This window comes from Pyxicephalus adspersus, chromosome 12 (genome assembly GCF_032062135.1).
Source record: "Pyxicephalus adspersus chromosome 12, UCB_Pads_2.0, whole genome shotgun sequence".
Taxonomy (NCBI): domain Eukaryota; kingdom Metazoa; phylum Chordata; class Amphibia; order Anura; family Pyxicephalidae; genus Pyxicephalus; species Pyxicephalus adspersus.
In genome coordinates this window covers 31,462,334-31,475,997 of record NC_092869.1, presented here as the reverse complement: position 1 = coordinate 31,475,997, position 13,664 = coordinate 31,462,334, and the positions used below count along the sequence as shown (strand labels likewise).

At 34.9% G+C, this 13,664-nt stretch overlaps 1 protein-coding gene across 1 annotated transcript in view; it reads left to right on the top strand.

The window, feature by feature from the left end:
* C12H14orf39 (chromosome 12 C14orf39 homolog) overlaps positions 1-13,664 on the top strand; it is a 30,776-nt gene that overhangs the window by 1,227 nt on the left and 15,885 nt on the right. The window contains exons 3-7 of the mRNA XM_072427654.1: positions 1,610-1,699; positions 9,512-9,699; positions 9,795-9,837; positions 11,643-11,763; positions 13,082-13,158. Of these exons, the coding sequence (XP_072283755.1) occupies positions 1,610-1,699; positions 9,512-9,699; positions 9,795-9,837; positions 11,643-11,763; positions 13,082-13,158 (519 nt within the window). The remainder of the gene's footprint in view (positions 1-1,609; positions 1,700-9,511; positions 9,700-9,794; positions 9,838-11,642; positions 11,764-13,081; positions 13,159-13,664) is intronic.

The following is a 13,664-nucleotide window of genomic DNA, read 5'->3' as shown; positions in this document are numbered from 1 at the left end:
TTTGTTCAGAGGTCAAGCAGAGGTTAGTTCAGGCAGCAAACAAAAAAAGGTCAAATGGTTTACAGGTTGACAGATCGTCAGGAAAACAGACATCTTACAGCACTATACTATTATGGGTAATATGGGTATGTTGACAGGTACTGGCAAAATAGGGATCAGAAAGCGCAGTGTTAGGCTGCCTAAGTGGCATGATCTTTTAGATTGCCCCAACTGTGATCCTTTGGAAAGTATCTAAATCTTGGAGGGGTGCAATCACATATGTAGGGCATCTGTGCCACACAGAGATGTCAATAAGGCTGACAGGGTGCTTCTTTGTAGGCCTCCAGTATGTGATCTTGCTGAGACCAAAAGAACACGTTCATAGACAGCCCTTGTAGCTTTGCAGCTCATGGCCATTAAAGTGGAACTATAGTTTTGTAATTAAAATTTGCAGTCAGGCATGATTTTTATTCCAGAAAGGACAGGCAATTTCCTTTCTGCCATAACACAAACCGGCTTGTTTTCTATTTTTTTTTTATTGCAAAAGCAGCAACTCAACTTACTATGCTGGGATATGCCAAGTTTTATGGCGTCCCCTCAGAGCTGCTATGACCGAATAAAGTTCTGTGCACATGTGCGGGAGTTACATCATTCTGGCCTGACCAATCAAGATGGCCAAAGATCAGAAACCCAAAAGGAGACAGGTAGAAGATGATGTTACCCACGACGGCACACGGACAGGTGAGTGTGTTTAAAAAATTGCGATCAGACGGGTAGAGTTATTTTACGGCAGAAGGGTCATCAGTTTTTTCAATGTGATTGTTTAGTAGTGCTTAAAGATGCCTCTGGGTGTTTACATTGCTATCAACACTTTGCTATGTTACATTGTAAAAATGACCTTGTTCAAGCTTTTCTAATACTGCTGTAAAACAGTTAGAACGGCTTATATAACTGATATGTAGCCCAATACTTAAAACCTTAAAGTCAACAAGCATGCCGCAGTTTCCACAATGCTCTTCTGAATTGTTTTTTCAATATGAATGATACACATACCACTTAATAGACTAATATAAAAAACACACTTTCATGTCTTGCAGGAAATGTTTGTCCATCAAAGCATTAGAATAATATTTATAGAAATAATTGCATGCAAGTGTGTTCTGTATTACTATGATGACAATGTTTCTGATAAAGATGGCATCTTCCCTTCCTCTATATTTTCTCTACCATATGACCTGGTTTAAAAGGCCTTTATAAATACTTAAATACTCAAACAAAGCTATTATGGGTGTTTGTAAGCAAAATAAAAACCCACATAAACTAGGCCTAATGGTGGCCATACACAGACCATGGATGTTATACAACATAAATATACTTGATGTATGTATGTATGCATGTATGTAATTTTCTAACCAATTTAAAGCAGAAAAGAAAGAATCAGTAAACATCAAAAAAATGCCTAGTAGGCTTTAATGTAACAATTACTGTATAGTTTTATGTCAGGTAAAAAAATAGTTATTCAACATATTAAACTTTAATTTGTAAAATTTATAAGTTATTCTATATTTTGCCACTACGCTTGGTAGCAAAGGGCAGTTTTATCAATGTTTAAAATCTCTTCTATACCCAGGTGTTTATCTTTCTGCAATGTTCTTAACAGAGAAGAAGCCTTCCTTCAGAGCCAGCTGGAGAGTGCAAAAAGTGAAACTGAAAATGACAAGTATGAGCTACATACAATTTTAAGGGGCAGCCCACACAAAATCCCTATTTCAGTAGTGGCTTGATTAAAGCTGGCTGAGTAAAGCACCAACATCTAAAATTCAAAGTATAGCAGAGAGAATCTGTGTACCTGAGTTCTCAAGTCTAGTCACTCTGTGTTTACTTTTTTGGAATTGTTACTTTTATATAACCAGCAGTAAATTGGGCAGATTATTAAACTGGGTTTACAGAAAGATATAAAAAATAGTAATTATGTAAATATTATTTAGATAAGGATATAGCAATGATGAATCCCACTGTTTTTTTATCCACAACTGAGAATTCAGTTTGTTTTGGGTGGGCATACCTAATATACTATATACATAATATAAGTACAAAGTACACATTTTTTGCTGCTAAAGGTAAAGAATTTAACATACAATTATACAAATTGTGTTTTATATAACAGCATTTTTTTCCTATCCTATCATTTATTTCCTGTTTTAAAAGTATAGTTGCCTTACATTGAACTAATATATGTTTTGATTTTTTGCACTTGAATCTATCATATTGTAAATTAATTGAAATAATAACACTTATGTCTTATAAAATTTTATCAAGGAGGTAGTCACTGTGTTGTTAAGTATAATATAATTATATAGCCAAGTGTATAAGGTGATACTACCTGTACCTGTAGCAGAAAAAAGCTGTTGACCTTTACTAAAAATGCATTGTTCTTTTCACTTTGCGTGGGATGAATAAGATACATAATTTTATGTTCCTTGCGTAAATGACTAATTCCTTGACCCTTATGTAATGAAAATAACAAAAGTCAGACATATTTGAAATGTAGACTGGGTGACAACCAATAGCTACACCGAATGAGTGAGTTTAGCCTTCCTAGGACAGGAAGTGTTTATTTGCAGCATAACTAAGTAAAAATAAAGGAAATAAAAAGCTGAAAAATATAACACAACCAACTTATCTAAAAACTGTTAAGCTAATTTTTTGTTCTGGATATGCTTATGGCTTACAAATGTCTCTCTGGAACTGACCTTCTTGATAACACTTTTTCATATTAGTACAGTATTCCAAATACACAACATCGATATGACATTTATTTATTTATTTATTATGTGCAGTTCATGCAAGCTATAAGGTCTTTCTGTCAAATCCATATTTTGAAGTTGTACCAATTATTTTTATGTTCCTCAATTTCAGATATGTCCTATTTCACTCTATAAAATATATAAGACTGTGCAATTTAAAACCTTTTTTGGCATGGGTCGTCAGTGAGTCTCAGGAGGTTGATTGTCATAGAGGAATTGATGCAAACCACTCAAAAGCCTCTTCACTAGGGTACATACCTTTTCAAGTGAAAGGGAAATTGAATCCCAAGAGAGGCTGGATTTATTATGGAAAATGTATTTTTTTTCTTTGAGTGGGCTACAACATTATTGAACTCTTAACATTTGCAATCAACTTTTGAAAAGCAGCGATTGATCCTAAAAATAATAACCATACACTGGACAACAGTCGTGTACTGACACAGCACTCATTTGTACACATAAGGATAAAGAATTGGTTTAGACCAACTAAGCTTTAAAAGTCTTTTTAGAAACTTTTCTAAACTTTGAAAACAGTAGGCTGCAATTTCCTATATTACGGTTTGAAATGCAGGACAAGCAGTACATTTGGCCCAAGATATGGTTCTGAGTAACGTAGAATTACTTCCTGTAAGTGGGGTCTTTGATGCTACACAATTAGAGCAATTCAGTGTAAAAGAAAAATACACACACAAACCTATTATGCCTTAATGTAAGTTTGAGTATCAGGCTTGAATACATTTGTGTATGATTTTTAGCTCACCTAAGCTCTCTCAAGGACTGCTGCATTAAAATATGTTACTTGTTAGCTCAGTGACTTATTCTCATGCTTAGACTGATGACATTATCATTCTGGACTGAATGTATCATTGGAACCCCTAAGAACCTTTTCATCTTTATGAAGAAAATTTAGGCATTTCTTACCAATTACTCAGCTTGGTACAAACTTATATTACATTATTAGAAGTGGTTGCATATACTTGCCTCACTGGTGGCAAGCAGAAATATTTGCAGCTTAGACCTAGTTGCCTATTTGGGTGGTAAACTAATGGTCTTGTTTAAGAAGTTCAAGGTTTCATAGGGAATTAATTTCCTAATATTGGCACCAGCTTTACAGCTTGTTTTATTATATTCCTGCACATTATGAACCAGGTACAGACCTAAATCTGAAGTATTTTGCAGTGGAATATGAAATGTTTGTTTCCTTTTGGCATTGTGTACTTTAATTTGCAGACGTAAAATAAGCCAGTCACAGAGAGGGATGACTGTGGCACCAAATCAGTAAGGGGAATGATGTCAGGATAAGGGTGAAGAACAGAGAAAGGGAGCGATATATAAAATATGTAAATGAGTCAGTTGTGTGCGGGCAGGGTGAGCAATATAGGAAGCTATATAAAAAGGTATTAGCAAGATAGGCCTGTAATTAGAGATTGAAGTGAAGCTGTAGTCCAAAAGAAGCCAAGTCACAATGGCTAGGCAGCTATTAGATTAGGATATATAGCACCAGACAGATTTCATGACAAGTTATCATACTCACCAACTAGTACAGCAGTATGTGAAGTCGGTAGAAACCTGTTGTGCTCAGTAGTGACGTTTGTTTTCAGGTCCTTCAAGTGGTAAGTACTAATGTAAATTGTTGTGTGCTTTAGGTGCTGCAGACAATTACAGAATTTTATGGCTAAGTAAATTAAATACAGATCCCAGGAAGATGTTGCTGTAAGATTTGCTGTAATTTGTAGAGGTTTGCAGAATTCGTATTATTCCAGGGCAGGGTCCACGGGGATAACTGTCCTACGGGGACTATGGTCCTGATTTAATTAAGCGCTCCAAGGCTGTGTATGTGTTTGTATTAGAAATATATGGATACTATGTAATTCTGTTTTTGGCAGTTGAAATGATAAAAATGGAATTTTATTCTGTAAGTTCTTAACTTCTAACATTTATGCAATACAAAATTATTCTGTCTGTTCCTTTATCTTTTTTTCTTTTTTTAGTATCATTTACCTGTATTCATGAAGGATTCTATACAAATGATGATGGTATTGATGTGTATTAGATATGCACTGGTTTTAGTGAGCTCTGGTTTTCAGCAATAGAAGGGGTAATGTATATATATTAGAGATGACGAAGCCTGTGTGGGTGAAACGCAAAGGATAAGGCTTCAGAGTGATGTCATGCCCTTTAAGGCTGGGACAACGATTTCTAGATTGTAAATGTCAGTGATTGTCCTACTCGATTTTAATAAAGCAGTCTACACTTGACACTGAGAATGTCAATCAATACTTTTAAGCAAAAGAATGCTTTGTCAGCTGGTTCTGGTCTTCGAAAGACATGAGATTCCAACGGTAACCCCACAATGTCTGAAAGCAATGGTAGAACTTGCTGATTTCAGGTGATATGTGCAATAGAACCACTAGGTTTACTACTACTTTCAAAGGAGTGCAAGCCTTACAAAGTTCAGTGACAATGGTGTCTTTATCTTTCTTCTGAACGTCCTTCAATTGCTACACTTGATATTGTCCTCTTTGTTGGAAAGTAGACTTTTTATATATTTTTTAGGTTTCATAAAATTTTTCCTAAAGATTTTCAGGTGTAAATACAAATTCCCAGATATATGTAAATTTCACCATATACAGTAGCTTTTCTTCCATATTCTCTGTAGTTTTTAAAATTGAGACTTTAGTAGTAAAGCAACGTATTCCTTTGTGTAGCCCCAGAGATCCAGTCATGTCTTGCATACCTCTTACACAGAAAAATGTTCCAGTAAAGGGAGCAAGCATAATTTGAAGTAGTCATTCTCACAAATGTGCCAAAAGCAAAGTTCTCATAAATGATCTTCTAGTCACTCCTGTGCTGCTGACAGCCTTCCAGGCACTGAGCAGCCATCACTACCCACCACTTCCGTGGTCATTCAAGAATAAATGAAAGCTTGAGTGTCTTTAAGGAGTGGTCAGTGGGCATTCATGAACTACCCCATTCATTATATTTGGCAGTTGCAGACAAGATGCTACTTGAAGAATCAACTTGGCTACCATGTGAAAGCAGAAACCACACTGCCTACTCAATGTTCATATGACTGATTCCTTAATAATATGAAGCAATGGTGGTCTGAAAACCTTGAAGTAAGATCAGCTTCCTAAAATGGTTCTGAAAACTTGAACCAGTGGGGAGGTGGCCAGTGGGTTCAAGGGATAGGATAGTCTAAACTCTCCTATTACATTCTCCCAAGGCTACACAAGCATTAGACTCTTACTAGATGGTGGAGGGTGTGAACCCAGATGTTATATTTGTATGCTAGGCTTTATGCATTTTCTTTGCAGGGGCGACTTGTGTTTGCTTTTCAAAGCTATCTAAACAATTCTTGTATCTTAAAACATCATAGCAGGATTCTCACTGTATTCACCATCTTTATATAATTCTGCCCCTATTTGTCCTTTACCCCAAACAGCACACTTTTTTATTTTCCAGTAACGCCACTCTATTGAATTGCCTGTTCAAGGATTGGGCAGACATTTGCCTGTTTGTTGCATTTCAAGATCCATAGTGAAGCCTATATTTTTGTGTCTTAGGCTTTATAGTGAATTCTTAATGGCTTTTAATTTTTTTTTTCGGTCCAGTTAAGATTTGTATTATCATTATTTGCTGATAGTGTCCACTATTTATCCCCGAATATCTAAGTATTTACAACTTAAAAATCTTAAAAGGGTAATGTGCTGTTTTGTATGACTGCACAGTGATTATGTTGTTTAGCGCAAATGCTTGTGGCTTTTTAGTAATATTAGTTTTAATTCTTGCTTCCAGATCACTCACAAGAACAAATGCATTATCTTACCTCTTACCTGTAAACACACAAAAGCTTACTGAAATGTATTAAAAATAGAGAAAATATTTCTTTTTATATCTTTTTTTAGCTAACAACACATGCTTTGATTGACCTTTTAGTTACAAATATACTGGCAAGGTCAGCTAGACACTTTGGGGTTGATTTGCTAAAATAAATTTGGCAAAGTGAACTTGCTCAGTGTTAGGGACACTTCATTTAGCTTAGTGAAATTTTAGTTTGGTTTGTACACATATAATGGGAATTCACATTATGACTACATTTTGAATATTTTGATGATTTTTTTTTGTTGTCATTTTGCCTTTTCCCGGGCAGTTTTTTGTTAGGCGTTGTTCCCTTTATTTCTCGTTGAACCAACATCGTCCTCCTTTGGGGAAAGTTCCATTTTAGCAGTTTGGAAAAATGGATGCTGCACTTTTAAAAATACATGAAAGTCTTTGTATACATAATATAATGTTAATATCTAATAAGCTTATATGTACTCTGTTTTTATTATTATTTACATGTATGTATTTTTAGCCACTTTGAATGTAATTCCACAATAATAGTCTGGCCAAGCATTGAGCATCACATTCTTTTGTTAATGTTCAATGTGGCAGGTAGAACTGGAATAACACATTTTGAAGCCAGAACGGCTAATGATACCTATACTGTTCAGCTAAAGATTTATTTGTTCCGTTACTGTCCATTCTATTAATAGATTTATTTGGATATGTAGTTTTATTGGTGCAGATTAATAAAAAACAAATGGCTTTGTTTTTATTTTTGTGTTATACCTTTTTCTTAAGTTAGACAAGGTGTCACAATGCTTAAATGGGAAAGTGTGTGTTAGTGTTTCTATTGCACCCAGATTTTTTGTGACTTAAAAGCTCCAGGAAAGGGTAATTAGTTTTACGTAGTGATGTTGTAAAACTGTAAACCCAGTCCTGGAGTTGGTCTGGGAAGAGATGGGATGGGGACCTGACCACCTGGTGTATGTCACTATTTAGCTCACAAGGCCTAGCGTGTAAAGAGCCTTGTTTTCAGAAGGTGGCTGAAGGCTGCAGAGGAAAGTGATTCACAAAAACTGTTGCTAGGGAAGTTCCCAAAGATTGCGGGTTGCCCTATTTTTACTTATGGACTTTGACGGATTTGTATTTTCTTTGTTTAGATTAGACAGGGCTATCAAGCGAGTTAGTCAGGAGCGAGATGGTTATTATTAATTTTTTTGAGGTTTGGTTTGTTTTGGGCAATTTGCTAATAAACAACCAGACGCCTAAAGTTTGCACCCCACCCCCTGCCTGTTTTTCTGGTTGCTGCCTTGGGGATTCCCGCGTGAGCACCTTAGACATTGTTTTTTCCTAAACTACTCAAGTGGAGTTTTCCAATTTGTTATATTGTTGTTTGCAATATCTTAATCAATAAAACATACAAGGCAACATACCCTAAAGCAGACCTATAACCCAAATTTTTTACTTTAAATAAAAGGGTAGACAACCCTTTTATGTAAAGTAGAAAATGTTATTCTTTTTCTTCCTCTCTTTCTTTAACACCCTTTTAAAAAAAAAAGTTGAAGCCCCTCCCCTTCTGTCTATGCCGTATGGATAAACGGACCTGAGGAATCAGTGGGGTTTTTTCATTTTAAGTTTAGTTTCCCTTTAATTCTCACATAAAAGACTTTACACTCAAGCCTAGGACATTGAATAGCTTTCAAGGAAATTTTATTGTGAATTATCTGCAGGTTGCACATTTCATATTAGACATTGAAATATTATTATAACAGTTTATCAATATATATTCTTAGAATTTAGTATCTTGCATTTATTCTGAGGTCCATATAAAGTACTTTCAGGAAAAAGAGTTGACATAGACTGCTATATAAAAGTTTGTTGTTAATACAGACATTTTCTAAAGCAGCGGTCGCCAACCAGTGGTCTGCGGACCGTGAGAGCGGTCGCCACTGGTGGTCCGTAGGAAAATTTTGGAGGACCCCACCAAGGGGACGCATCGGCCAGAGCTACAGGACCATGTCCCCCGAGCAGTTCCCAGGCTTGGGAGAGTGGGCGGGCTGTGTCCCTGCACACAACCCACCCACTCTCCCATCGCAGATGGCGTTATGATGTAACTATGAGGGAGGAACAACCGGGTTGTCAGGAGTCGGTAATTTTAGTGGTCCAAAGGACCAAAAAGGTTGGCAACCACTGTTCTAAAGTATAAAATGATAAACCCAAATATAAGATGTATAGGATTTTCATTTTTCAGTGTGTAAAAATAATGTCATAAATGGTAAGAGTTTGTGACAAACGACTATATATAATATAGTGTTTTTAGTTAAAAAAAAACATTTGGGTTATATTTGAGTGCATATGTATTGAATACTATATTTACTGTACATTTTGACTTCTGCCTACAATGGGGATGGTGTTGCTTTTTTTGTGAGAACATGTGTAGGAACATGGAGAATACCACATTTTACTATAAAATGCTCATACGCAGTGCTTTTCCAAAGGTTAGCAATTGCATTTGCAATGCAAAAGCTTTGGAACAGCTTACTATTCCTACCATGCTTTGTCAAGGCTTCACTCTTAGGTAAACCATAAGGCTCTTTTCCTATTACAACATAAAATATCTGCAATTTGTATAGGTGATAAAGAGACTTTTATAAATTACATAGCTTATGTCTTGGTAACTTATTGCCCATAAAATATATGACTTATTTAGTACATATGTCTGATCTGTGTCAATGATAGTTTCTTTAGAAATTACAATAACCTATTATATAGTTTTCTAACATTGTAAACACCCTTCCCACAGCTGAAATAGTTTAGCTCTTTTATAGATAATAAATGCATTGTATAAATAACACATTCCTATGTTTTTAAAAATGTGTTTTTATATTTTTTTACAGGGAGAAATACCAAGACTCAGTGAGTAGGTACAAAGAAGTTTTAAAACAATACCAAGAACAGTACATGGAATCCACACTTGCAAAGAATTATCACTCTATAAAACAAGATCTCGACAGCATCCAGAATGTAATTTTAAAGCTTGACGAACAATGGATTACAAAGGAGAAAAGTGTTGTAAATGCTTTGGGTAAATTGTAATATTTTTCTGATTCTTTTTTTTTTATATTCTACTAGCCAGTACAAACATAGGTTCAATCTTTCCTTATGTTTTTCTTTTGCCAGAACCTGTACCTTTTGAATCGTATAACAAATGGGGCTTGAAATTGTATCCTTTAAAATTATGATTTTCTTTTACTGGTAAAAAATATATTTCCTATATGTTTAAGGACCATATATACTGGCACTTACTCCATGAATTCAAGGTCATATATTTGGGCCCAATGACAAGTTCCAGAAAAATCTCTACGATTGCTCATCAGTCATTCCCTTTGTTCACAGAAAGGGGAATGATGAAAGCTCTGCACATAAGCTATTATTTGTAGGCCATGTAAATGGGAGCAATTTTTGGGGAGATTTTAATCTCCATGATTCTTTGCAACTGCCTTCATTAATCACGAACGAACTTCATGCTATGGTTGCTCTTACACCTGCAGATTTGTTGGACCTAGGACTTATTAGTGGAATACTCAGTCCAAATTATATTTAGCTACCTACAGTTTTGGAAGCAAAGCTGATAGCTATGGGAGGTCCAGGTGAGAGTCATCCATCTGTATGATTTAGTAAACAGTGGCAACTTTGTTTAGGATTTGCATATGTTCAATTGCACGACTTAGGAATTATTAAATTTCAGATTTTATCTGAAACAGGTAAATAACTAAATTGGATGAATTCCTACATTATTATATTCATCAGCAATCATTTTCACCTTAATATTATCAACAAAAAAGGTTTGAAACAAGCCTTCTCTTTATATAAATATTTACATGTATAGGTGCCACTAGGTCTCTTTTTCAAATCATTTGATATGCAATCCTGCACACTTCACTGCGTATAAACACTGGACTGGGTCCTTGAAAAAGAAAAAAGTAAAGGTGAAGATTTTGCTCATAATAACTAATCAGCTTCTTTTTATTTTATGTTAACAACCTGCAATCTGATGGCTCGTTATTAACATAATATGGCATAATTTATTTTTGCTACACAATTTATAACCTATTTTTTGATAACTTGAGTAATTGCAGTTTCATAATCCACAAATTGATTTTAAAAACAATTAGTATGGGTGCAGCTACCCGATTTAGGAACTGTGGTAAGCTTTTGTTATTCGTGAGAGGGAGGCTTATTAAAATAAAATAAAATGTCTGTGTTAAAAAAGCTAGTTTGGCATATATAGGCATAAACATGTAGATTTGAAGGTGAACCTGTTTCTGTTTCAAGCAGCTAACAAGGGTAACATGAATAAAATAAAACATAATGGCCAGTAAATGCTTAAAAAATTACTTCAAACAACAGTTAAAGTGTGACTAAAGGCAAATCCCTCTAACCAACCGACTAGGTGTTGGAGTTTTTGCAAGAAGAGGTTGACCGTGGGAGGTAAGGTTGAAATCCATTTAATGAATGATACTCTTTCTACTCACTGCTGAAAGGAGAAATGCTATACAACAATAAAGAAATTTTAACAGCACAAACGTATGATAGACTGGACAAAAACCTAGAAATATAGTCCCTTTGGGGTTCATATGTGATGTTGCACACACCTTGATGTACTATCTTTAAACATTTTAATAAAAGTAAAATTAAAAAAAAACAATTTTTTGATTTTCATAATGTAGTGGGTGATTAGAACCACTGTAAGATTTCTGTGACAACTCTCTAAGTGGGAAAATTCTTTTGTACTTTGCTCTACATTATGTACTTTACATTTTAAGATATTTTCTCAATTTATATTGAGTCATCAGAACAGAAAGTGAAATCTCACTGATCAGACACAAATGTCAAAAAAACTGACAGTGGATTTAACCCTCCTGTTAGATATACTTTAAACAGATGTAATATCCAGTATGCTTTGTTATTATTTCCAGATAGTAGAACAATATACATTCATTTGGTGCCCTTAACTTTTACTGGTAGAGCAAACCTTAAAAAAAACACAAATGAAACACTTGAACACACTGCTGAAATGTCTCAATCAACCTTAGAATTGACAGCTAAAGTTAAAGAACTTGAACAAAAGTTAGAATATATAAACGAGGTAACAGTAGGTTCTACATTAGGAAAATTATTTGTAGGAGAGTTTGACGAGGGTAAAGGGTGCATACGCTATTGTATAACTTTTATAGCTATTGATAGTAAAATGTGGTTATGTTTATTGCAGTTTAAGGAAGCCTGATGAGAGAAACAGTCCATTCAAGGAAATGTAAAGATAATTTTTTTGGAAGATCAGTATGTTATACTCCTCCCCCTGGAAATAGCTATATTCTTAAAAGTTTATATTTCCAAAATTACATATTAATTTAAAATGACAAAATTTAGGGGCTATGTAGGTTACACAAATATTAGACTGCACAGTACACCCTAAACAAACTTAGTTTTGGGAAACAGTTTTATTAAGTTTTTTTCTCAAGTATTAGCGTGGACAGGATATGTCTAATCTTGCATCTATCTGTGTTTTCATGTACATACACATTATGAAGATATAGCAATGCATGTTATTGTTTAAGTAAACACAATATATCTTGTTGTTTGTGTGTATCCTTATGTTTGATTGCTCTGATTTGAGCATGATAATCAAATATTGTGACTTTATAATGTAACTTTGAGAGTAAAAAATTAGTCTTATGAGCTCCGAAAATTGCAAATGTACCATTTCTCATAATCACCAATTTTTCGGACAATTTTTGTACATATATCAGAGCACATTTTATTAAGTGAAATAAGGAAAAATAAACACGTAAACGCATCATATATCAATGTTAGTTGCTGTATACTACCTATATACAGCATAAAAGCAAGAAAAAGTAGGCTATATTCACCAAGTCTGAATAAAAGGTCATTTATGGTGATTACATTTACATTTATCTGAAAAGTTGACTATATAATTTAGAAACACACCAGTGTGTGGTGTGTAAATGTAATATCTGAAATATATGACCTATACTTGCTGAAAACAAAAAAAAGATGAAGTTGAAACTTGCTGTAAGTTGCCATGTACTTATGCCTATACAAATACATTAACAAGGGCATTATTGGTATGTACTGGCATATTCCTACAGTATTATGATCTAGCCTGAATTGTCTTATATTGCTCACTGCAGATTTAGATATTGCAATAAATGTTTACTGTTCCTAGGTAAATGGAAGGAAAGGCTGACCTTGCTAAGTTTATTATTCCAACCTTTTCTAGCAAAAGCACTTTAGTTTATCGTTTTCTAATGTATGAATTTTTGTTACCTTATTCTTTAAGTTTACTCAAAAAAGTTGAACACAGAAAAGTTTTTTTCTGAAGGAATATCTGTATTGCAAGTGAAACAATCATACTGCACAAATGTAAAGGATATTTTTACTTACAGCATATTGAAAACATTGCAAGGCAGGAAAACAACCCAGAAGCAAAGATTCCAGATCAAACAGCAAAGCCGCAGCATATGTGAGTTGCATTGATTGCCAATTTGCCAGTTAGAGTTTGAATTTCATGTAATATGAGGACCCACCTGAGCTGTCAACTGATTTATTAAACACATTGGGCCTGATTTATCGAAGCTCTTCAAGCCTGGAGAGACAACACTTTCATCAGTGAAGCTGGGTGATTCAGCAAACCTGGAATGGATTTCTTCAAAGTAATTTACTACCAAATCTTTTAAATCCTCAACCAGATACATTGCAGGTTTGCTGGATCACCCAGCTTCACTAATGAAAGTGTATCCTCTCCAGCCTTGGAAAGCTTTAACCCCCTGGGCGGTTACCCCGAGCCTGGTTCGGGGTAAGAACACTTGCTGAAAGCTTTTACCCCGAACCAGGTTCGGGTTAGCTAAAAATAGAAACAAGCGTTACAGTGCAATCTGATTGTCATACAACATTGTATGACAATCGGATTACAACTGAAAAAAAAACTCTTACCTTGTCCCCGCAGCTCCTCCGGAGAGGTCTTCTGTC